This window comes from Penicillium coprophilum (assembly GCF_028826855.1).
Source record: "Penicillium coprophilum strain IBT 35676 chromosome Unknown utg000002l_segment0_segment1, whole genome shotgun sequence".
Taxonomy (NCBI): domain Eukaryota; kingdom Fungi; phylum Ascomycota; class Eurotiomycetes; order Eurotiales; family Aspergillaceae; genus Penicillium; species Penicillium coprophilum.
The window spans coordinates 1745768-1769783 of NW_026622722.1; the positions used below are offsets into that span (position 1 = coordinate 1745768).

Genomic DNA, 24016 nt, shown 5'->3' on the forward strand with positions numbered 1-24016 from the left:
TATACACGTTGCGAATGTCTCTTTTACAAGGTCTAGAGAAAAATTAGAACGTCGTTCCAGATATATTTTTTGGTCTTCCACCTCAACGTTATTTGGCTCCCCTGAACTGTAAACTCCAAAACAATTAAATGCAAAAAGGTACAACGCATGCTCTACTCCATAGATCGCTCTAGATCGTATATCTCTTCTCGAAGAATCCCCCCGCCTTAAAGCCAAGCTTTCTTCCCCCGCACTAAGAGTGCACATCGCTCTATTCCGGTAATGGTTCGTATGATCGACCATTTTATCACGGGTTTTTCAGTGGTTGGAAACGATGTCCGCCCAGATTTTCAGTGGGATCACCCCTGTTATGTTGAGCTTAGATAACTTTGTTGTGAGGCTGTTTTATTGTTGTGATGCTAATCTTGAGGAGATGGATAGAAGACAATATATGTACATATATATATCAGAGTTTAGGCCGCGCTTACAACTTTTGGGACTTGCTCACTTTAACAGGGCTCCTATAGCCCTGCTTTTTAGCTATTTGACAACACAGAGTTCGTACAATACCTTACTCTGAAAAGAAATGGAGTGCTTCATCGCTCATGTTCCAAATCATCACGTGCCCAATCACATGATTGTAGATAGCGGTATGGACCAGCAGAATCACACGCTGCTTTCCATTGTCTATGGATGTATCTTGCTGCCAATTTCACTCAGTATATTTCTGATCCTTTATACTTTCGTCCTTAATTTATGGAAGTATCTTCTACAAATTGGATCACTATTACCATGATCTCTTGTTACGATATACGGGACCCGCCAGTCGCCAAAATCCGGGTAATGGGCAGGGGGAAGGCGGAGCCGCTCCGTTCACGGATTTGGACACTGAAAACAGGTATAAACATACAACATACAGCCCTGGGGAGATGTGTAGATAATATGCCGCTTTGGTAGATATATTCCAATTTTGCACACTGCATATATTGAAAAGATGGAATGTAAGATGTTTCTATCCTAGCTACAGCATTTTTTTATCTTACTGCCCATCTTACTTCTTTGGGAAACATGGTCAATGAAACCATTTTTCACAAATATTTCACTGTACCTCTACTAGCAAGTAAACATAAATTCAGAGAACGCTATCAGGAGCCCAGCCATCGGGGTTTTCACGCATATAAAATTCCACATCCTGATCGGGGTCCGTAGTATTCTCCTCTAAGTTCTGACCCTCCATGAAGTTAAGAATCTGTTGATACACCCAAGCTGCCCTTTCACGGATTCTGAAGGGAAGGATCTCCCCCCTGTGGTTCGGAGCTAATAGCAACACCCATCCTTCTTCACACGCCTTGCGATCGGCGACAATAACCATAATAGACTGAAACTTTTCTAGCACATCTGGTTCCTCATACCACGCCGCAGGCCAATCGCGACGCGACAGACCATCAAGCATATCTGGTCTGTGCATCAGCGCCGTGATCATATATGATGGCACAGAGCCTGGCGTCCCGCACGCGATTCCATCCACGAAATCGGAATTAGTATCCCCATCAGGCATAGTGATACTACCAGGGCCAAACTCTTCTTTGTTGTCGAAGATACACTCTTGCCCTAGACATGCATCTTCTAATACTCCATCCCCAAACACGACCATGTGGAGACGATTGTAATCGGCATCAGCAGTATCCTGGCTTGCCTGATCATCTCTCTGCCCGTACCATGTCCGAATCCAGAGTAATCTTGTTGTCTGACCACTCACAGCACGATCTTCATCTGACAGAAGATCTTGAGGTACATGTGGAGGGATTTCCTCGGGAAGCAGGTCATCACCGTCTGGGTATTTCTACTTCTTCATTAGCGTTGATCCCTAGGAAAGGTGGGGTCCAAACGGTTACATTGCGGGCAGGTTTTCCAAGCCGAGTCCAAGACTCAACAAGGGCACGAAACTGTTGGGTTTTTGTAAGAGGTGAATTGGGATCCCATTTTTCCTATTACAATATCAGTGGCCTCTATCGGGGCTTTTTGTCGCTCTGGAAGATTTACCATAATATGGAAATCGAAAGGCAGGTGACCGAATGGCACAATGTCGATATCTTCGACCATTTTGTATTTTGAATTGAGAGGGCTATGTTTTGAATTGATGGAGAACTTGCACAAAATGGGAGAAATAAGGGTGAAGGGAGGTGTCAGGAGATACGAGAAAGAAAAGAAAAAAGGCAGGGAAGACTAGGTCCATTTAGGCTACAGAACTCAAGGTCCATGGCGCGACGTCACTGCCTTGACTGGCAATAAGCAAATCAGAAGGACTTTGTATTTCGCTAAAATGAGTGTTTTATCTTCCTTTGAGCTTCATAATTGCTCGACGGCTCATTGTAATGGCAGTCCATCGCGAAAAAATCCGCCTTCTGTGTATTACCACGCCTTCGGAGTATGTCACTTTTTGAAGGGAAAGGCAGGAAAGTCAAGGAATTGACTCGTGATATTAAATATCTTCCTAGGTTAGTTGCTCGCTCCTTTTAATTCTGGCGTTAGGGAAGTATTTGCAGATGCACATCATAATGGAACTGGTGCAGCTTTGGCTTGAAGCAACATCCAAAGGGCCACTGTCATCATGATCATAGTGACCAGCTCGCTTGCTCTTTGAGCCAGACTTTGCATGACCCATTCGCAAGACTGGTCTACCCGAGCGTCGCTCGAACATTGACCTCCATCATTGCAGGTGAAGAAACTCTTATTTGCACTTCAAACAGACACATCTTCCAGCATTCTTCGCTTGGACGCCAGTGCCAACGAGTTGTCCTGCCGGACAGACAGTACCACGGGTTAGTACTGCGATATTCTCGTGGTCTCATAGTCAAACCAGCCTCTCGCAACGAGCCAGTTGTGCTCGGACTGCTGGTTGGGCGGGCTCGGCCTGGCACTGGCTAGTCCCTTCGGACATAATGATTGTGTGGCACAGAACTATGCGTCGCCGACAACCAGCTGTACTGCGACTACTTACAGCTACGCCAATCCAACGAAATATGCGCTGAACGCGACGGCCGTCATAAATCCCATGGCATCGAGTTGCAGGGGTTCATACGAAGTGTTAGTCGAGGATACTTGCAACTCGGTGGCCCAGGCCCTCAATGTGTTCACGTACAGTCTGCTCTATTTGAGAAACCTGGATCTATACTGCCTGAACTGGGTCTCCCCAGTGGTCAATCATACTCTGTCTGTCCCCCCATAGTGCGAGACTCGTGTGTGGCAGTTGACCGGCACCTGTGACTATGTGGTCAGTGGCCTGTCCAATGTCACAATTCCGCAGTTCCTGGCCTGTAATTCTAATTTCAATGCTCTGTGTCAGAATGGTGTCAACTATATTAACTATGTGGTTTGCGTCGGGGAGGTTATCATTCGTCTTCCTCTTCTTATCCCCAATTTACCGTGCCATAATATGCTGATCATGGCCCAAATGTATAGCCCCCCTGGAGGTTATATCAACCACACCACCAACATGATAGGTAACGCCACAGTACAGAACCCACCTAATATCACCACGGCCGTGCCAGGAAATCATTACAAAACAATGCCAATTTGTCGGTTCGTTCCCTATTTCATACCAGGGGATCGCAAACCCCGATACTCTAAAGACCCTCATGCAGATCATGGGAGATCTCCACGGCAAACAGAAACCCTTCGCCCAAATCTTGGAACAGGAAGTCTCAAATCATGATAAGAGCTTTATCCCAAAGATCATGAAGCTTGGCCCTTGGGGCAGACCTTCAGCTCAGCAGCTTTTGGATGATGAATGGTTTGATTCGGACTTAAACAATATGGTACTGCGCTCAAGCCAGGAATTAGTGCAGATATGGACAGTTCTTTATCTATAGTATTGTTGATGTCTTCTCAAAATGACCACGGGCATGGAACGGGCCCTCTTGTCCAGTAACGAACATCTGACCTGAGATGTTGGTACTTGGCTAAGGGCAAGTACGCTTCAATTGGTGTAAGGGTGACTATTTCCCCCAAAACAATCTATCATTGAAAAGACATCCAATTTTTGGGAGTAAATTGTGCCTTGCGGCTCCAAGCACCTTTGATGTCATGGTTTGGCGCCAAGTGATCAGGCCTAATCCTTTATATCTTAACAGCACGTCCGGCACGCTCCTTGGAAATCTGCGTCTATCAAGGATTTATGATGCCTGACACGTAAATTGAATATTTTAGTGCGACCTTTGAAAGCGACCTAGCCAAGGACTGCCACTGAGCTCAGATCACCCACATTCATGCTCGTAGGAGCAATGTCCAATGTGCCAATGATAGAACTCAATTGTGGTTTTCATCGCGATGCAAGTTCCCCAATAATTTCCGAGGTATAACTCTGTACTAATTGAAAATGTAAAGTTTGTTGAAAGAAAGCAGAAAGTGTAGTTGAAAGATGTCCTCGGGTGGCTGAAAGAGATTGAATGAACACGACCCCCAAGTCCATTAGCGAAGTATATCACGAAAGACAGATACGACCTGTCCGATTCATACCCCTGTACTTCTCAGTCTCATTTTCAAGTAATATTCATTCTATGAATCGAGTCTGAAAGACATAGCAACGGGCACACGTGGAGCGGGAGCTGGAAAAATCCACATGGATTTGAATGTAGCCTGAGATAAGGCTCGCTTTGTGAAACACCAACAAGACTATTGGGATAGTGCAGATGGAGTGACACGGCATATAGAGGACTCTGCCTTGGGAGGCCCCCAATCGCATTCACAATCAACATTATGAGGTTTGATGCCAAAAGGAGCTGAATCCGTGCAAATTTGCACGCCTCAATTGCGATGTGGAATGTGATCATAAGAAATTGGGGCTCAGTACATCATTGGCGCTACGCTAGGTATTGAGTCCCACTGCTGTCACCGCTGCGGTTCATTGCATCTAGAGGCATTTCGCTTATTCCATATCCGGAATGGTGGTTGAACCATTCTGACTTTGTACAGAGTATTCTAGCCTGTTTACTGATAGCAGCTTTTCAGACAAAGGATTTACAGAGTAGGAAGCAATCGACCTCGGGAAGTATGATGATTGGGTGCGTTTGCTACCAGTATGAGGAGTGATGTCGGTGAGCCCTGATTGCCGCAACTATCTTTTACATGGTTAATGTATGGAACACCTGGGTATGAAATTGAGCAAATCTTGCCTCTGACTTGATCTGAGGCCATCTTGCTTTCATTTCAGGAGATATTGAAAGCCTACGGCTTAGCCTGTCAGATCTTCAGTTCTTGGAAAGGATTTTGACGCTCCCAGTATGTAGCATATCATTTCATTTGTAAGAATAGATCAACTATATTTACAGTCAGCTGCATATAGATTTTCTGTACGACTCATTTACGGTCTAACTAGTCCATACGTAATCTCACAATACCGGCCATATACTTACATGTCCAACTGTTCTCCACTCACAGGTGAAAGAAGCTAGAACAGCCAGTCGGATATCCTGGTTGGCCAAGAAAGACAGTGCGACTATATTGAACTTTCTGTTCAATTGGCCTGACGACCTGAAAGATGTCCACATACGGAGTACCTTAGGCAGTAACTTCTATAGACATTGTACTTAATGCACCTCTCGCCCACCGGTACCATGCCCTAACTTCCATAGCATGGTCTGAATAAGTCAAGACTCAAATCTTTTTATGCTTTACGGCTCTCCATCTTTTGTTTATAAGTCACTTCATAAAGACATCAACTCAATCTCTACTGTCATCTGATAAAAACACCCATCATGCTTCGCTCTCTGCGCCGGTTTCTTTGCTTTTCCTCCTCCAAATCATGTGAAGCCACTGATTCTACTACACATGGCTCGGAAAATGCGGAAGAATCCATTCGCTTAAGACCTGCTGGCAGAACGATTGCACAAGCACGAATTCCTAGTCCCTGCCCAGGGCGTGCCAGCGTACAGTCCAGGACTCCTTCAGTTTCTCTCTCGAGCTGCAATAGCACCCAAACTGAGTCAACAGGTGCCTCAGATGGCGAAACCAGAGCGACCACAGTATCAATCGGCATTGACAACACTTTTACACACCCCCGAAACGCCTGCCAAGACTACTTCCACATCGAGATTGAACATCATCACACCGTATACTCCCATCCTGCAGCCAGATGGCAGACTGCGGGCCCCACAGGTTACATTCGACGGCTATGGTCCCTACGGGGGCAGGTTTGCCCCTGAATCAATAATGGGATTCCTATACGAGCTGACATCATTCTTCGAGGCCACCGTCTCAGACCCTTCGTTCTGGGAAGAATATGCCACGTTCCAGCGTGCTCAGGTCACACCATTGTACATGGCCGGGAAGTTAACCAACTTGGCGGGAGGGGCTACCATCTGGCTGAAACGCGAGGATAAGAACGAATATGGCAGCCATAAGACCCGCAACATCATCGGCCAGCTCCTACTAGCTCGCCGGATGGGCCGCTCCGAGATCGTCACGGATTGCGCCTCAGCCAAACATGGAAACTTCACCGCTGCAATGTGCGCACGTCTAGGATTGAGGTGTGTGGTTGTTATGGGTGCGGATGACGCTAGTGTCCAGGAGCAGGACGTGCTCGTAATGAAGTCGCTCGGCGCTAAGGTTCTGACGACTCGCACAACCTCCGGTATGGGCAGTCTACGCGCTGCTATCACAGAAGCACTGCGGTATGCAGTCTGCAATCACGAATCTGCGTACTACCTCATGGGTAGCCCTGTGGGTCCCAGCCCCCTGCCAACCCTAGCTCGCACGTTCCAAGCCCTTCTAGGCGAGGAGGTTGCAGCCCAAATGCACGAGGCAGTAGGTCGCCACCCGGATGCCCTCATCACTGCCATTGGTAGTGGTAGCGGCGCAATTGGTCTCTTCAGACCGTTCCTCTACGATTCATCTATTCGTCTGGTTGGCGTGGAAGCCGCGAAGGCCGCTGCCCTGACAGACGGTGGGCTTGGGGTACTCCAAGGTGCTCGTACTCTCTTACTCCAAAATGATGATGGCCAGATCCTTGATTCGCATTCTATTTCACCAGACATGAATCTGTCCACCGTGGGGCCTGAAGTGGCTCATTGGAAGGACTCTGGCCGAATTGAAATTTCCACGGCTACCGACGCAGTTGCCCTGGATGGATTTAGAACCCTTCAGCACCATGAGGGGATCTTGCCTGGTCTTGACTCGAGTCACGCGGTAGCCAAGGCACTCGATCTCGCTAGAGAGCTTGGTCCTGGTAAGAATTTGGTTTTGATGGTGACTGGATGTGATAAAATTGGCATACGTGGGTTGGATATCTGAGTTGCTCTAGGAGCACAAAATACGAGTCATGATATAATTGCTTTCTTCTTTGTTGGGAATACCCCAGATCTCTCTCATTTACATTCACGGCGTTGGGTTTCTGGGATTCATTTGTCTATACCCTAGACGTGTTACTGTATCATACTGAGTTCCTCAAATGACATGCTCCAAGGCTATTTTGCTTGAGATCCTTGCCTTTTTTTTAGAGACGCTCTACTATATTGGATGACTTTTTTTAAAAGCTGTGCCTAGTGCCATGTATGTTTTCCTTCCCCGTAGGATGTCCTTGTTTGACTTGCCACTCGTATTTGCTTTTCCCATAATGTACTTTCTTCACCCCTATGTTGTAACGCATTGCCCTAAGACAGAATGAGATGGTATATCAAAATCCGGTATATTCGAAAGTGCTTTTTTACTTTTTGTCATCAGTCATATCGGTACATCATGTACAGCAAAGCCCCGTAAATCAAACGTCATAACTCAATCCTCATGGGTGACCGACATGTCCAAAACCTCAACCCGGCCTCTTCCGCGAGTCTCATTACTCACCAGTTCATTCAATCCCTTGAATGCACCAGGCTCAGCAAATCCAACAATCTCCCATTCATCTCCGCCAACAACTTCTTGCGATTCAATCGATTCAATAAAGGCCATGATCTTATCCTTCACGGTGCTCGGGGCCTTAGGCGCAGCTTCCACATCAGACTGACCAGCCTCAATGTCTGAATCGTCCCTCTTCGCAGACTTCTTAGATCCCTTATTCCCCTTCTTGTTGTTCTTTGAGCCACCGGAGGGGGCATCCTTCTCTTTATTCGACGCAGCACCAGGAGCAGTCTTGACAGACTGCTTCAGCAGGGACACTGGACATGTCACACGAAGACGCATGCGAGCCCGCATAACGGGGATAGGCTGCCAGGCAATGAGAGCCTTCATGGCATCCAACGCTTGACTCTTCGCCGAGCGGGTAGCCGAAACTCCTGTCCAGAGGGGCTTTTTCGGCTGAGAGGGTTTCTCCTCGCCATCTCCATTCGCCTCCCCACTCGTTTGGGTCTGTTGTTGTCCGCTGGCGGCGGTTAGTTGATCCAACGCCTTGTGGATCATTCCAGTTGTGTACACGCGCTTGGTTGAGGGGTCGACTAGTCGACCTGATACGATATCCAGTACTTCTTTCTCCACGCGCTCGAGGATGTCTTTGCGCTCACGCTCGCCGACTTGCACTTCGCCTTTGCGGAGGATCTCTTGGAGAATTTCCTCTCGAGGCGTACCGGTGCCGAAGGCCTTTGCTAGTTCTGCTGAAGGAGCGGTTTGTGCTTTGGAGACGGAGAGAAACACGGTGGGGACTTGGAGGACATTATCGAGATCTTTTTCAGCCCCGGAACGGTATTCGAGTAGTTTGTTTTTGTAACAGGCGAGTTCGAAGCGCTTCTTGCCTAAATTGAGATAAGAATTTAGAAAGATTACAGCAACATAGATAAAATAGATGCGTACCCTTCTTTAGTCGGACTACCGACACATTGGTGAATTTGATCTGGTTGGAGGGTTGGTTGATAGGCATTTTGGTGTGTGAAGCCGCTGGGGGCTGATGGCATCAATATGTAAGAAAAATCAGACACCAGGAAGTGTGGCGCTAATTCACGGATATGTTTTTGAATATTTCCAAATGGATGACACTGTCCTGATCGAAGGAGTATATGTAGACTGAGTTTGGACTATCAAAAGTTGATTTGCGTCAGGAAATCTACCCAAAAAGGCTTAATCGACAAGCTCGTGCCCCTCCAGCCAAGGTAATTGGATCCCGTGACTCGGGAATCCCGTGACTCATGCTGAATCATCCGACCTTGGGCCCGCTCAGGCCCCCTCTTGGGCCACAGCGCTCACCTGATTGGCCCGCCTCTGCTTATCGACCGACCCCGGCGTCATCGGCCCTTGGGACCTGCTTCTCCTCATCTCACAAGCCAGGACATCATCGTCTTGCTTCATCGAACTCTTCAGCTTCATTTCAATTATCATTTTATCTTGTGGTATCTTGAAAGTGTAGGTGATTATCTCCTTTGGTTCATTTGAGTGCCATTTCCGCAAGCGGTTACTGATAAGAGGTGCCTGACTCCAGACCCCAAGGTACCCGCTCCTCATCAATAACTCATCATTAGCATCACTATTGCTGTGAAGCCCAAACACAATTTGCAATGAGAGTCCTGTCTGCCACTCTCTGGGCGGGAGCTGCTTCGGCTGCTGCCCCATCCTTCCAGCAGGTCCTGGGAGATCACAGGGAGAATGCGGAGAACCTGGTCCAGAAGGGTGCGGATGCATTGAAGCCCCTGCAGCACCTCCAGGACCAGTTCAAGTCTCTTTCTGGCGAGGCTCGTCAACTCTGGGAGGAAGTCTCTAATTACTTCCCCGAATCCATGGAAAGCGCTCCCTTGCTTTCCCTACCCAAGAAGCACACCCGCCGCCCTGACTCGCACTGGGATTACCATGTCAGTGGCGCCGATGTTCAAGACATCTGGGTCACCGGTTCTGAGGGCACCAAGGAGCGTGAGGTTGATGGCAGGCTGGAAGCTTACAACCTCCGCGCCAAGGAGGTTGACCCCAGTGCCCTCGGCATCGATCCTGGTGTTAAGCAGTACAGTGGTTACCTGGATGACGACGAGAACGACAAGCACCTGTTTTACTGTGAGTTTGAGAATCTTCTTATTCTTTAGAATTTATCTAACATCCCAAAGGGTTCTTCGAGTCTCGCAATGACCCCAAGAACGACCCCGTTGTCCTGTGGCTGAACGGCGGTCCCGGCTGCTCGTCCCTCACCGGACTTTTCATGGAACTTGGACCCAGCTCTATCGGTGCTAATATCAAGCCTATCTACAATGATTTCTCGTGGAATAACAATGCCTCTGTGATCTTCCTGGACCAGCCCATCAATGTCGGCTACTCCTACAGTGGGTCCTCCGTCAGCGACACTGTTGCTGCTGCCAAGGACGTCTATGCTCTCCTCACATTGTTCTTCAAACAATTCCCCCAGTACGCTACACAGGACTTCCACATTGCTGGCGAGTCATACGCTGGCCACTACATCCCTGTCATGGCTTCGGAGATTCTCTCCCACAAGAAGCGCAACATCAACCTCAAGTCTGTTCTCATCGGTAATGGTCTCACCGACGGTCTTACTCAGTACGAGTACTACCGTCCCATGGCCTGCGGTGAGGGTGGCTACCCCGCTGTTCTGGATGAGAGCACCTGCCAGTCCATGGACAACTCCCTTGGCCGTTGCCAAAGCATGATCCAGTCCTGCTACAACAGCGAGAGCCCTTGGGTTTGCGTCCCCGCCTCGATCTACTGCAACAATGCCATGCTTGGCCCCTATCAGCGTACCGGCCAGAACGTTTACGATGTTCGCGGCAAGTGCGAGGATGAGAGCAACCTGTGCTACAAGGGCATGGGCTACGTCAGCGAGTACCTCAGCCAGGCGAGCGTGCGCGAGGCTGTCGGTGCTGAGGTCGATGGCTACGACTCATGCAACTTCGACATCAACCGTAACTTCCTCTTCAATGGCGATTGGTTCAAGCCTTACCACCGCCTCGTGCCCGGTCTGCTTGAGCAGATCCCCATCCTCATCTACGCCGGTGATGCTGATTTCATCTGCAACTGGCTTGGTAATAAGGCCTGGTCCGAGGCTCTTGAATGGCCCGGTCAGAAGGAGTTCGCTTCCGCTGAGCTTGAGGACCTCAAGATTGTGCAGAACGAGCACGTTGGCAAGAAGATCGGTCAGATCAAGTCCCACGGCAACTTCACCTTTATGCGTATCTTCGGCGGTGGCCACATGGTTCCTATGGACCAGCCCGAGTCTAGTCTGGAGTTCTTTAACCGCTGGCTCGGTGGTGAGTGGTTTTAAACACTCGACCGAGTTCCACTATGATACGATGCGTTGATGAACTCATCATTACACTGCGTTTTATTGATCTTGTGACTGATTATTTGCGTACAATTTGACACCTAACACTGGGAAATTAAGAATGGCCGCATACTTGGTCATCTGTGCTCCTTCTGATGTTGGGTGGTTTGGCTTTGGCTAATTATATACAAATAGGCAACTTTGAATTCAATCAATCTTGGATAGACTTGAACATCGAATGATTAACAATTCTAAAGAGTATATGTATACTACGTAATGAAGCTTGGGATGTAGGTAACATTGTGCGTAGCGTGTACGGGCATCCATCGATGGGTGAGGGTGTGTTCTGATAGGCGTAGATAGGCACAAATATAGATATGAATACCCCAGAGTATTGATCGAGTGGCGTCGGCCTTATTCCACACTGACGGTCTAGGACATCTTCCCCACAGCAAGGTATTCTCCGAGGCATACCACAGAGTCTTGCAAGACATACTACCCTACGAGGGCCGAGGAGTCAGACAGGATCATCGAGTTGGCATCTTGATGCACAGCTGATGATCCCATTGAACCCAAGGCCAAGAGCAAAGTACATGAATCAAAGAGATCGGGTCATTTCATTGGTATGGTTCATTTTCAATTTTTTGAACTGGATCATGTCCAGCCCAGCGGGGAAAAGATCCCACGAGTGCTGCCCATAGAAACACACCGGAAATAACGGAATCCCTCCAAGAACCCCCGGCAAAAAAACGAACAGAATAATTTAGCCCTTCTTCTTGCTGACACCGACGGTGCGACCGCGGCGGCCAGTGGTCTTGGTGTGTTGACCACGGACGCGGAGGCCCCAGTAGTGACGCAGACCACGGTGGGAGCGGATCTTCTTGAGGCGCTCAAGATCCTCACGGAGCTTGGAGTCAAGACCGTTGGAGACAACCTGGGTGTCCTTGCCATCGGTGATGTCGCGCTGTCTGTTGAGGAACCACGAGGGGATCTTGTACTGAGTGGGGGTCTGGAGGATGGTCACGATACGCTCGAGCTCTTCGGTGGTGAGCTCACCAGCACTATATAAAGTGTCTTGTCAGCTTTGCTGGTCTTGTAGAATTTTTTTTTTTGCGATTGTTGTGCGATATTCCCCGGCTCTATATAGTCCGTGTGTCGATTCAGGTCCAGACTGCGCCATTGTCTCTTTCAAGGTCTCCTCCGATAACAGATGCATGGGAATGATTGGATATTCGATGGGGGTTGTGGCGAACGTACCGCTTGGTGAGGTCGACATCGGCCTTCTTGCAGACCAGGTTGGAGTAACGGCGACCGACACCCTTGATCTGGGTCAGCGCGTACATGATCTTCTGCTTGCCGTCAACATTGGTGTTGAGCAGACGCAAGATGAACTGGAAGTTCGTCTTCTCGCCGGTCACGAGCGCTGTTATCGAGAAATCCACATGTTAGCCAACATTCAATTTCGAGAACTGTCGTCTCTGCCATCGTTTCCTGCTCTTTTTCTTTTGGCAAATTCGTGGTTGTAGATCATAGAATGGTCTCAGATTGAAAGGAGGGGTCGTCACGTACACATGATGGGCGATGGGCGAGGATCGCGATGGGTTGTCGACAGAGGGATGGAGAGAGGAAGTCCAACTGAGTGACTTTGCTTGTGGGATCGGGTAATTGGGGCGCTAACCTTATTCGGACGAGGGCTCGCTTGTTCGGGGCTAGACCTAAAGAGGCTAGAAGTTTAGAGCAGATCATGTGAGATCACATGACCATATATCTCACTGTTAGATTCCGGTAATGTGGTGTGTTACTTACGCGTATTTTACCTGAAGCCCTGACAGACGGCTTTGTTTTCCTCGACCTGAAACTGTGACGAACCCAATTCTTGGAGTTGTCAGCCACTTTCGAAGTGTCTCTTTGTGCTTCGAATAATCTTTTTAGAAGTTCATATAGTGGTTTCTCTGTGGCGGCATCAGCCCTTTGATCCACGTATCCTTTTTGGTTTTTTTCCTATCTTTAATTGAGTGATTCGATCGCGTCTCCAAATCTATGGCACCCGTAGGCCCATACAATACTTGGTTCATGCATTTTTTTCAGGTCCGATAATGAGAGAAGTGTCGAGTCTCCTAGCTTCGGGAGACACACCAGGGAATCCTGCCTTGATACTACTCGCTTCCGCACTATTCGGCATTTCTAGAATTGGACCAGGCTTACCCTCGCCCAAACAAGATGACATGGCCACAACATCTCGTACCACCTGATCTGGGGCCTCGATCTATGCGAACTTGATGTGATTCAAAGATTCTTGATGAAGCTCATGTTCTTTGTTTTGTGAAAGGAATATCAGAACCCTACTGGCGTTGATATCAAAAGTCGTTGTCTATTTTTACCGGTTTCTTTGATATCTGGGTCCAACCTCAACCAAGAAACTACAGGCTAATGTGACAAATATAGAATTCCCCGACGCTCATGCTGCCCTGGCCCTAATCTTGTTTGGATTGCTGAACCTGGCCTGGAATCCACATGCTTTGTTTATCAAGAAACAAGATGCTACCACAGGTATTCAATTGGGGGCGCTCGAGTTGTTCTTTCATCTCATGCTTACTACCTACAATAAGCCAACCTATTTCTTTCGGTTCCCAAAGATGGCATTCAAGCCGGCATGTTGGACAATGGATGTTCCTCGTTGTCCATTAAAGCGCTTGGTCCGCACCGTTTCGCCCTTTCGTTGATGGTCTCCAAGCTCCTCAAATATAGGACAACCCAATATCAGAATACCGCTCTTGATTGAGCCCATCGTGGCAATTCTCTAGACCTTGATACCTTCACTGCCAGGACGTCAAGATGAGTAATCCTTACTCTTCTCCTCTGGAGATTCCTCCCCTTTCCGATTTCCCATTGAAGCCGGAGGATCTCGAGCATCCACCGCCGCCATTGCCTCTTTACGACTTTACACGTCTTCCCAATCCACCCGATGACTGGTCACATTTCAATGTCAAGTTCAAAGCTATTGCAGAGGGTCACAGTCGTGCCTTAAGGCTTCCACAGTTACAAGTTTTGTTAAAGCATTACTTCTGGGGGATTCATTATGAGGAATCGCACAAGACACCCACCACGACGAGAAAGAGGCCAACTCTTAGGTCTCAACAGATGCTTCTGTTCAAGCTCATATACTATATGCAGGAACGCCATCGTCCGAAGACTTGGATAGAAATGCTCAATGTTAACCGAGATAGTGGGCCACGACTCTTGAAATATGACCTTGAACCGCGCCCAAAGCCACTCAGTAGGTGGTACAATACTGCGCCGGATGTGAGCACACATATCATGAATGCGTATATACGCCCCATGGACGCGCCGCCAGACATGCCCGACTACCTTGTTCAACAGTATATGTACTCAGCTGACAGCTTGTTCACACCACCTCCACCTCCCCCACCTCCGGCGCCAACACTCGAAGTCCAGAAAGACGAATTTCTTCGTATCAATCTGCTACAACACATGAACCCAGGAGTCGAATTCACACCAGCCTATTCCCTGACCGATCCCCCAGGAACGAAGCTACCAGGCCCTGCACCAGGCGAAAAACGGGGTGCAGATGAAGATAAGGAACCTCGTAGCAAGCGTCCGAGACAAATTTCTCCCGGTGCCCCTGCTTACCGAGGTCGCCCTCGTTCTCCCACCCCACCATTTCAAGAACCTGTCTTTGCTGCTGAAGACATCACAACTTTCACCTGGATGCCTAGTCTGGCACCTTCATCTAAAGTGGCCCCCATTGGGAAGCACCAACTGAGCCCCATTGTCCCAAAACCCTCACGCCCGGTCAACACGCGAAAAATTACAGACGCCATAGAACGAGCTGTGATGCAGATTGTGTATGCTGATTTGGACCGCGATCCCAGTATTCCGTCTATGGACAAACCTGTTCGTCTCGGGACCGCCCAGTCCTACAACGATCTGCTCTCAATGAAACTTGGATCATTCCCCACCACGGCGACTGTAAGATTATCGCCCTTGACTTTTGATTGGGATCCAAATGGCACTACGTTCCCAGTGCGGGGCCGTGGCCCTATCTGGAATGCAATGTCTTGTGCCACGGATGCCGTTATTGTAGCGGCAATGCTACTCGATGCCGGTTGTACCAAGATAGATCGCGCACACAATCGGGCAGCTGAGTTCACAACTCTCGAAAAAGCATTCATTGAAGTGACCATGGCGAGCTGGGAGACTTTCGATGATAAGACCTCTATATTTGTGCGTGACGAGTGGCTCCAGATGTTTATCGATAGCTCAAGCGGCTTGAAGATGGGAGAACCAATTCCTCCTTGGGCAGTATGGTCAGTGGCCACAAAAAGCTTCGCTCAGTTTCGCTATCACCACGTTGAGCGAGTGACCCCTTGCCAATGTCAGTTCGGCACTCCGTTCTATAATTCCCATCAAGGGTCCTGCATTTTGCCGGGCTATCTGGCAGGTGATGAAAACGGAGTAGATCTACATGTGCTGATCGAGCGATGTTTCTACTCACGCAAGTCTTTCAAATGCGATAAGTGTGGTGATCCGATGGGAGTCATTGGGGAACGAAAGATTGGTCAACTCCCGCTGCGTCTGGTGATAACTTCTGATATCAAGACGCGAATTCGAAATCATACGGAGAATCTCAAGTTCAATTATATAGACTATGAGGACAAGCAACAGGTTGCACACTATCGTTGGCTTGGAGGTATCTATAACAATGAATCTCATGCTCGTTTATTCTGGACAGATACAAAACGAGGCGAGAAAGACGATGGAAATATCATGATGTACGACAGCCAAATCAATTCCGGGGTTATGATCGGGGGAATCCCAGCATTTCAACCGGAAGAGAAAGTGCCCCCCGAATGGTTCCACCGTAACGCTATTCCTCTCCTTTTCTATGAGCGCATCATGAATCCTACCACCGAGCTTTTAACAAAGGCCAACAACGCGATGCTTGAGCTGGGCAATTGCGTGCTCGAGAACAAGAATGTTCTCGAACAACACATTCCCTGGAAGCGATCAGATCCTCCACGACAGCCGGATCCATGGCCTCGTATACTTTCACACAACGGCGAACGCTTCAGTAACTTTAACCCCAGCTGGGCAAGATCGGACTCACCCCCCAAACCAGCCGCTACACAGCCTGCCGTACCCTCTGTGCTCCAAGATTACATTGACCCGGCGATTATGGATCCATTAGTTATTGATCCATCACTCCTTGATCCATCTCTTTTCTCCACCACCACACCTCCGGAATTCGACTTGTCCTCAATGCTAATCTCGTCAGGGTCTGGGGACCCATCGAACACTAATAAAGATGCACCCGAGGAGTACAACCAGAACCATATATTTCAGTCAATGCTGGAGAGCCCGTACTGGCTTGGTCAGCATCCTGAGATGTGGCCTTCAGGTTTACCTAGTGAGGAAGGGGCGTTGGATTTCCCCGAGCTGCCCATGTCGCCTCAATCGCCCCAGCTGGGAAATTCCAGGGGCACTGAATGGTCAGATGCTACCATGCTAGATGTAGAGGAGACCATGTCTGGGCTTCGAGGTCGACATTTTGACAGTACGCACGGTAACAAACTCAGGAGATCCGCGATGCAGAATTATGCTATGGCAAAGCAGATCCTAGGTCCAACGCAAAAGCAGGCCCTACAACAAAAAAAGACATATGAATACAGCTCGAGGAAGAGATATAGTGATGCAGATTCGGAAGAGTCGCGAGAGGGAAACGAGGAAGTCGACCGAAAGCGAATAGAGAGGCAAAAGCAACGGGACCATGACCGAAAGGAGAAAGAAGAGCAGAAAAGACAAGAACTTGAGCGAAAGAGGAAAGAGGAGCGGGAAAGACAAAAGGGGCTCGAGCTCAAGAGACACAGGGAACAGGAAAAGCAAGATAAAAGTGAAGAACTACTCGAAAAAGACCCTAAATGGGCGAAAGAGAAATACTACAAAGAGCAAAGACCACGGGAAGAACAGAATAACCAGGAAGGGCCGAATTCGAGGATATCACGAAGAGCCGGGTTGAGAAATTCGAGGAAGAAAGATAATGATCCAACATGGAAGCCTGGTGATAGCGACACAGATGAAGTTGACGAAGTTGATTAAGCTGAAATATGATATAATATGTTTATCTATTTTTCATCTAGTTCATCTAGTTCATCTAGTTCATTCGATATACACCATTGACCTCGGGATGTTGTAGTTATCCAATCAGGGGACTCTTATTTGATATACCCGAGGCCCGAGTCTGTACAATATACATGTATGTTAATAGTACAATTCTATAATTACCTGCTAACATGCATAAGTCTGCTGTATTTAATGTATACTGTATACTTGTGTATATTAATGCAAGTCATGTTACATTGTCACTACACTTCCCCGCACTACCCCGGACTCCCAGACTTCCCCTTTCCTTTCTAATCTCAACTTCACAGTACAACACTCATCTTAATCACATTCTATGATCTATTTACACGTCTAAAGCCTGCATTCTGCAGTCCCAGATCTACCAAGTGGGGAATTAATCCAAAACAAAACAAAACAAAACATGCCACTCTACAGACGCGCTCGGGGCGGGCCTGTAGCAGTGTTGCTCTTCTTAGGTGCCGAGACATATCCACCAAGAGTACCGTCAGTATTGGTCACGGCACCCTGAGCATCACGTCGAATACCAAGTTCAATCAACTTGGCAAACACCTTGGAGAAGTGATCAAAGAACAACTCCTTATCATCGGCATACCGCTTGACCCAGGGAGCAAATGCCGGATCCGTTGAGAGCGCCATATCAGTCGGCAACATCATCAACGGCTCCTCATCCTCCTCGGCATCAGGATCCTCATACACAAACTGTGTATTACCCGACGCCATCTTGCGAGGCTTCCAATCAAGCTGAAGCAGCAATTTGAAGAAAGAGTTGGAGAATCGCGTGGGGTTGGTCACCCACGGGCCCTCGAATCCACTGCGGTCGCCATGGCACCGGCCTAGGTTGTGTCCACCCGACAGCGCTACGATCTCCTGGTCATTGAATCCCATGCGGTTGAAGATAAAGCGCAGGTGGTCGGCGCCCTGGGCTCCGTCTGGCAGTCGTCCGCGTGGTGGCAGCTTGCTGTCGTCGACCAGATCGGTTCGTCCGCCTTGCCAGGGGATATCGGGTCCACCAAGCTCCTTGATAGCCACTACACCGGCCAGGGTCCACAGATCAGAGTAGGTGATCCAGGGATGCTTCTCTTTAATCGGTTCTAGGAATGCCCGTCCGTGCTGCAGACCAGCGTTGGCGGGATCGCCGCCCTCGGCTTCGTACCGCATGCCGGCTCCGTTGGAACCACCGGTGTCGGTTTCGGCATCGTATGTACCAGATGAGTGCCTGTTTGAAATTATTGTCAGCGACCTTGCGTTGAAAAGGGCTTATCACCGCCGGTGATCCGGGGCCCCGACCGGGAAACGATAAGGTTTTGAGAACCACATTTACTTACCATGCGAGTCGAACGAAGACAGGTCCAGCACTGCCATCATCATAACCGGGCTTCTGTAAGATGTCGGTGATGTCCTTGCGGACGGCGTCGTAGTCGTGGGTGCTCATTGTTACTTTCGGCCGATAACGCGGTCCGGGGTAGATCTCTCGGGAAGAAATTGAACAAACTCGACGTCGGCTTCGAGATGGGAGCTTTGGAAGAGGATTAGGTGAAAGGATTGAAGATCAGAAAGAGAAAAAGTAAGAGAAGAACAGAAAGGGAACAGAAAAGAAGCAGAAAAAGGGACCCCCCCAGACTTTCCACATGGAAGTCGGTGGATCCCGCGGGCCGAATCAGCCTGCGCCGATTGAAGATGCCGAGGTTGGACTTGGACGACATGCACTATCTGACTCTGTGATTGTGGCGACATTTTCCGACGCATTTATCAGTTCCGATGGCCTAGATTTGAAATTTGAAGAAATTCGCACGACAATAATCAACTGAAACAAGCGCTGGAAATGAAATCACATTCGCCATCAAATGCCGATTCAAACCTCGGAACTCAAAAGCTGACTTTTGAGGTTCAGATATCATTCTAATGGTTATAAGCAAATCCGACGCCTATTACTGCTTTCCTTGCAGGATACAGATGACGTGGGTGTCATATTTGAGAAAAGTCAGAATTCTTTTGCGCTTAAAGTCAAGCTCAAACAAAGAGAATATTTCCCGTGAAACTCAAAGCAAACAAAGAATCAACTGGGAAACATTCTGATAGACTGAGATCAAAGATCTACTTATTCACAGTTCCATCTCCGTCCTCAGCAATCTCGTATTCTCCATCAACCTCTTCCGCCTCCAGCTCGAACTCCCCATCGACATTGTCATTCGGGGTCTCGTTCTTCTTCAAGCAATCCCGCAACATATCCCGCTCCCTTTGTAGACGTGCCACCTCCCCACGCGCCTCTCGTAGTGAGACCGTCAGCTTCCGCAGCTTCGTCTGATACGTGCGGCCCAACCCATCTGCCTGTCCAGCCAACCGCGAATACTTCTTCCGTATCCACTTCTTCTCTTTGTTCAGCTGACGCACCTGTCGATGGAGCATGTGTCGGTGCTTCACGTCCGTATCGCGGATAGTTTGAATCACCTTGTCGATCACTCCGGTGTGCTGTGCTTGTAGTGTGCCTTCTTCGGAGTGCTTTGCGATGCTAATGAATGTTGCGCAGATGTCTGCCGCAATTGATGCCATCAGCTCGCCTTTCGTGGCGGAGGTTTGGTTGACTAGGTTTTCGAGACGTAAAGCGCAGGATCCAGGTGTATTTGGTATCTGGATTGAATCATGCGGTGCCATCGCCGGTGTAGATGAGGTGTTCGGGATGCTCTCATTTTGGGATGACATGTTGAGTGAGTGATTTCTTGTCAGAGACTCGTCTTGCGGACTGTGTGGAGGTGCAGAACCTCTGGGCTGGAGCGGATGTGGAATCTTAGACATATGTAGGGGTAAGAATGGAAGGAGAATAGAAATCTCCACGAATATGTCAATCTAATTATAATCTTGGAAGAATTATGAAATCGTGTAATGTATTATCTAAATTTCTTTCAACCCCAGTTTCCAACTAACAAACATTGCCTTTGATCTCTTTCTTCTCTCATTCACCCGTTTGATACATATGCTTTGGCTTTGTCTTCTGAAGCAATCATTGATCCATAGGTAGTCAAATCATATATTCGTTCCTACTATACTCTATAGTGCAGACACAATCGCATCGCCCACTTCTTTAGTCCCAGCCTTACCCCCAAGGTCAGGCGTCCGAATCCCTGAGTCTAAGACTTTGCGCACCGCATCCTCCACACGCTGAGCCTCATCTTCCATGCTCAAAGAGTATCGGAACATAAGCGCGACGCAGAGAATCATCGCAACCGGGTTGGCAATATTTTGTCCCGCAATACTATAATAGAGTTAGAATAGCCTTCTCATCATTTTTTCTAGCACTTACGTCGGAGCAGATCCATGTGTAGGCTCGTACAGCCCGTAAGGTCGTGTCTTCAGCGCCTTATCGCCAGGCAGACCGTTGAGACTAGCACTCGGCAACACACCCAGGGTACCCACAATAGAACCAGCCTGGTCAGAAATCATGTCGCCGAAGGTATTATCAGCCAGGATAACGCCATTCAGGGATCGTGGATTCGTTGCTAGAATCAATGACGCAGAGTCCGCCAGTTGGTGCACCAATTTCACTTGCGGGTACTCGGCTGCCATGGTTTTGTCCACTACTCGACGCCACAGTCGCGAAGAAGCCAGTACATTTGCCTTGTCTAGTGAAATCAAAGGCCAGGGGGGGGTTGTGTCGCAGTGCGACTTCTGCGGATAGACGGGTAATGCGTTGGATCTCGGCTTCGGAGTAGCCCCATTCATCCATCGCTGTAGAAGATGAAAAGATTAGTTCGTTACTTATTTGCGGCTAGATCTCAGGCTAGCCCACCATATGTTTCTTCTTCGACTTTGCGGCCGAAATAGGCACCTCCACAGTTCTCACGAACAACCACGAAATCAACACCTTCGATAACCTCGTGCTTGAACGGGCTGAACTCCTTGGCAATAGAAGCACTCGGGGAGGTAGAGCAGCATGGGCGTAGGTTTGCATAGATATCCATAGCTTTTCGTATCTGGAGTAGTCCTCCCTCAGGCCCATCAAGACCCCGACGTTGATTATCCCATTTCGGTCCTCCAACTGCAGCGAAAAGTACTGCATCTGAGTCCAGAGCTGCCTGCTTGACTTCTTCGGTCACAGACTTGCCATGAGCGTCAATACTGCAACCTCCGATCAACTCCTGGCGCAGTTCAAATTTGCGTTCGGGTGTCTCAAACACCTTCAGGACCTTGACGGCTTCGGCCATGATTTCCGGGCCGATGCCATCGCCGGGAAGGACGAGGATGTTGAAGATTTTGACCATGATGCTATAGTACTTGGTTCTTCAACGTAATACTTGGGGTAGATCAATCAACTCTTATACCATCAGCACCCAGGGCTATGTATGGCCTATATCGGAGCTCGGTCTTTAACCCGACTGATGCGGGGTTTCATTTGGTCGGCTTTTCGCCGATGACATAGCCTCCGATGTGCGGAGATCTGTCACAGGACCCAGGAGGCATGTAGGTTAATTTCTGTGGAGCTGTTAGTTGTGGGGATTGCCTATATAGATGGTATACAAAATGAGGCTGAGTGTCCAGCACTGCCTGCTAGTATTATCATTGCATAGTAGAATAGCTTGCCTGGTAGCAAATAGGGGATATATGCTATATTTTCTGGTATAGAAGTGTTGTGGTAGCGTTATTCCAATAGTGAAGCAGATATAGTGGAAGATAACCAAACAGTAAGGAACAAATTGATAGGTTGCTAACCTTAGAAGGCTATCAAAAGTTGAGGCCTCAGGCACTATATGGCTCTCCACATGCAATTATCCGACTAGAAACGTCCAGTACATCGTGGAATATTTTGATTTGACCCAAAAATCTTCCAGGACTTCGGTAGTACTCTCCTGTGTTTTGATCCATTCATTCCTTCTTACTTAATGATAATCTTACGTCTTTGAGTCTCAATTTGCATCCCGACTAATCCGGTAATAGGGCTTAGGGCGGATCAGGGCCCCTCTTGTTTGCACTGTTTGCATTGCGGGCATCATTTCTAAGCATCTGGACGATCTCCGAATCAAGCGCAATACATTTTTCTGCGACCAACTCTCAAGATGTCGCGTATCGAAGAACTTCCAGATGATTTCGATGAGGCGCTTAACCTCAACAATGCCCCACCCGAGGTTGCCCAGCCTGGGTTTGACTTTTTGCTCCTACAAACGAAATTCCCTTCCCGATCAACGAGGCTGGACTGAAGGCGCGCCAAACCGATCCCAATGCACCTGAACTTCCCCCGGCCATTGCGGCCGTTCAGTCACATTCGTCGGAAGAGTTGATGGCAATGATGAACAAGACTCCTTTGTTCATGACCGATATTGAGAATGCGGGTGACGAGAGTACGTTGAATGATTCTCTAGACATGGTCGTCTCATTTGACTAATAGATCTCGGTTTGTAGAGGGTGAAAATGTGCTTCTAGATGCCCTCCAGGCTCTGCAGAACGAGGGTACCAGGGGCGAGGTTGCAAGTAGCTTCAAGGGACAAGGCAATGAAGCCGTGCAGGAACTCAAGTGGATTGACGCTAAAGAGTTCTACTCAAAAGCTCTTGCTGTCATTCACGCCAAGGTTGATAAGTGGGAGGCGCCTGAAGATCCCGTGGAAGAGGCGGCCTTGTTGCGCAAATTAGAGGAGGCGTCTTACATCAACCGGGCATTGTGCAACTTGGAACTAGGTATGTTTCATCTTCCTGGCTACCCGAGACATTTACTAATAGATCTGAACTACAGGAAACTACCGTTCTTGTACTCTCGACTGTGCTGCCGCTCTTAAGTTCAACCCCAGAAACGTGAAGGCCTTCTATCGCTCCTCCTTGGCACTGTTCAAGTTAGACAAGGTCGCCGAGGCTGAAGATTCCGTAAACCGAGGATTGGCCATTGACCCGGAGAGTAAGGCTCTTCAGGAATCTGCCAAGAAGATTGCCGAGCGCAAGGCGCTTTTGGAGCGTGCTGCCGCGAGAAAGAGAGCCGAAGAAGAAACGGCGCGCAAGAAGAATATGGTCCTCAGCACAGCTCTGCGCGCCCGTATGATCAGAACCCGCAAAACCGAACAGCCTCCTGATCTGGAGGATGCCAAGATCCGTCTCGTCCCTGATCCTCTCTCGCCGGAAAGCACAATCGAGTTCCCGGTCGTTTTCCTCTACCCTATGGAGGCCCAGTCAGACTTTATCAAGGCGTTCTCAGAGATGAACGCCATTGAGGACCACTTGGAGTACATCTTCCCCCTTCCTTGGGACACCAAGAAAGAGTACTCCCTTGAAGGTGTTGAATGCTTCATGCAGACTGTCACTGGTGGTTTGATCAAGGCTGGCAAGAAGCTGCCTTTGTTGCAAATTCTCTCCGGTGGTAAGGTTGAAGTTGTGGATGAGATTGTCACCATCCATGTTGTGCCTCTCTCCAAGACCGGTAAATACATTGCAGAGATGAAGGCTCGGAAGACTGGCTGAGCGGTTCCTCACTCATATGAAGCCGCCGCTCATCAACTTCCGACCGATCCCGTGCATTTCTATGGAATATGCGTCCACAAAATCATCACACCGATGGGAAGGGCGTCTTCCCTCCTGTCCATTGACCTGCTGGTCTGGATCTGGCTATGACAGTGGTTACTAACCACTGTTGACTCTGGCCTGTGGTCCTACCACGGATCAACATGATGTGATAAAATCTGATACCCCTCAAAAGCGCCAGCCTTGTGTACATAGATGCAT

The 24016-nt window shown here is 48.7% G+C and overlaps 11 protein-coding genes across 11 annotated transcripts; 5 read left to right on the top strand and 6 right to left on the bottom strand.

Moving 5' to 3' along the window:
* Positions 1–1111: 1111 nt before the first annotated feature.
* On the bottom strand, positions 1112–2082 carry N7500_002706 (uncharacterized protein; the record flags this gene model as incomplete). Its single annotated transcript, XM_056673852.1, has 3 exons — positions 1112–1822; positions 1875–1967; positions 2023–2082. The coding sequence occupies 3 exons, from the start codon at positions 2080–2082 to the stop codon at positions 1112–1114; spliced, it is 864 nt and encodes a 287-aa protein (XP_056534377.1).
* Positions 2083–5979: 3897 nt separating this feature from the next.
* N7500_002707 (tryptophan synthase) lies at positions 5980–7269 on the top strand (the record flags this gene model as incomplete). The annotated part of the gene is made up of 1 exon (XM_056673853.1): positions 5980–7269. The coding sequence occupies one exon, from the start codon at positions 5980–5982 to the stop codon at positions 7267–7269; it is 1290 nt and encodes a 429-aa protein (XP_056534378.1).
* Positions 7270–7749: 480 nt separating this feature from the next.
* N7500_002708 (guanine nucleotide exchange factor SDO1) lies at positions 7750–8824 on the bottom strand (the record flags this gene model as incomplete). Its single annotated transcript, XM_056673854.1, has 2 exons — positions 7750–8699; positions 8758–8824. 2 exons carry the CDS (start codon positions 8822–8824, stop codon positions 7750–7752), a joined length of 1017 nt encoding a protein of 338 aa, XP_056534379.1.
* A 631-nt stretch (positions 8825–9455) lies between these two features.
* Positions 9456–11158, top strand: cp3 (carboxypeptidase C PRC1; the record flags this gene model as incomplete). Its single annotated transcript, XM_056673855.1, has 2 exons — positions 9456–9942; positions 9993–11158. 2 exons carry the CDS (start codon positions 9456–9458, stop codon positions 11156–11158), a joined length of 1653 nt encoding a protein of 550 aa, XP_056534380.1.
* A 666-nt stretch (positions 11159–11824) lies between these two features.
* On the bottom strand, positions 11825–12881 carry N7500_002710 (40S ribosomal uS13 domain-containing protein; the record flags this gene model as incomplete). The annotated part of the gene is made up of 3 exons (XM_056673856.1): positions 11825–12219; positions 12416–12581; positions 12728–12881. Coding segments are annotated over 3 exons (618 nt in total), but the record flags the coding sequence as incomplete, so codon positions are not given.
* A 1112-nt stretch (positions 12882–13993) lies between these two features.
* On the top strand, positions 13994–17275 carry N7500_002711 (uncharacterized protein; the record flags this gene model as incomplete). The annotated part of the gene is made up of 1 exon (XM_056673857.1): positions 13994–17275. One exon carries the CDS (start codon positions 13994–13996, stop codon positions 17273–17275), a length of 3282 nt encoding a protein of 1093 aa, XP_056534382.1.
* A 453-nt stretch (positions 17276–17728) lies between these two features.
* N7500_002712 (peroxidase) lies at positions 17729–18752 on the bottom strand (the record flags this gene model as incomplete). The annotated part of the gene is made up of 2 exons (XM_056673858.1): positions 17729–18536; positions 18646–18752. 2 exons carry the CDS (start codon positions 18750–18752, stop codon positions 17729–17731), a joined length of 915 nt encoding a protein of 304 aa, XP_056534383.1.
* Positions 18753–18948: 196 nt separating this feature from the next.
* Positions 18949–19128, top strand: N7500_002713 (uncharacterized protein; the record flags this gene model as incomplete). Its single annotated transcript, XM_056673859.1, has 1 exon — positions 18949–19128. One exon carries the CDS (start codon positions 18949–18951, stop codon positions 19126–19128), a length of 180 nt encoding a protein of 59 aa, XP_056534384.1.
* A 286-nt stretch (positions 19129–19414) lies between these two features.
* On the bottom strand, positions 19415–20020 carry N7500_002714 (uncharacterized protein; the record flags this gene model as incomplete). The annotated part of the gene is made up of 1 exon (XM_056673860.1): positions 19415–20020. The coding sequence occupies one exon, from the start codon at positions 20018–20020 to the stop codon at positions 19415–19417; it is 606 nt and encodes a 201-aa protein (XP_056534385.1).
* Positions 20021–20365: 345 nt separating this feature from the next.
* N7500_002715 (3-isopropylmalate dehydrogenase) lies at positions 20366–21576 on the bottom strand (the record flags this gene model as incomplete). The annotated part of the gene is made up of 4 exons (XM_056673861.1): positions 20366–20570; positions 20619–20874; positions 20927–21043; positions 21105–21576. The coding sequence occupies 4 exons, from the start codon at positions 21574–21576 to the stop codon at positions 20366–20368; spliced, it is 1050 nt and encodes a 349-aa protein (XP_056534386.1).
* A 792-nt stretch (positions 21577–22368) lies between these two features.
* On the top strand, positions 22369–23755 carry N7500_002716 (HSP70/90 family co-chaperone CNS1; the record flags this gene model as incomplete). Its single annotated transcript, XM_056673862.1, has 4 exons — positions 22369–22437; positions 22500–22650; positions 22712–22984; positions 23040–23755. The coding sequence occupies 4 exons, from the start codon at positions 22369–22371 to the stop codon at positions 23753–23755; spliced, it is 1209 nt and encodes a 402-aa protein (XP_056534387.1).
* Between the last annotated feature and the right edge of the window lie 261 nt (positions 23756–24016).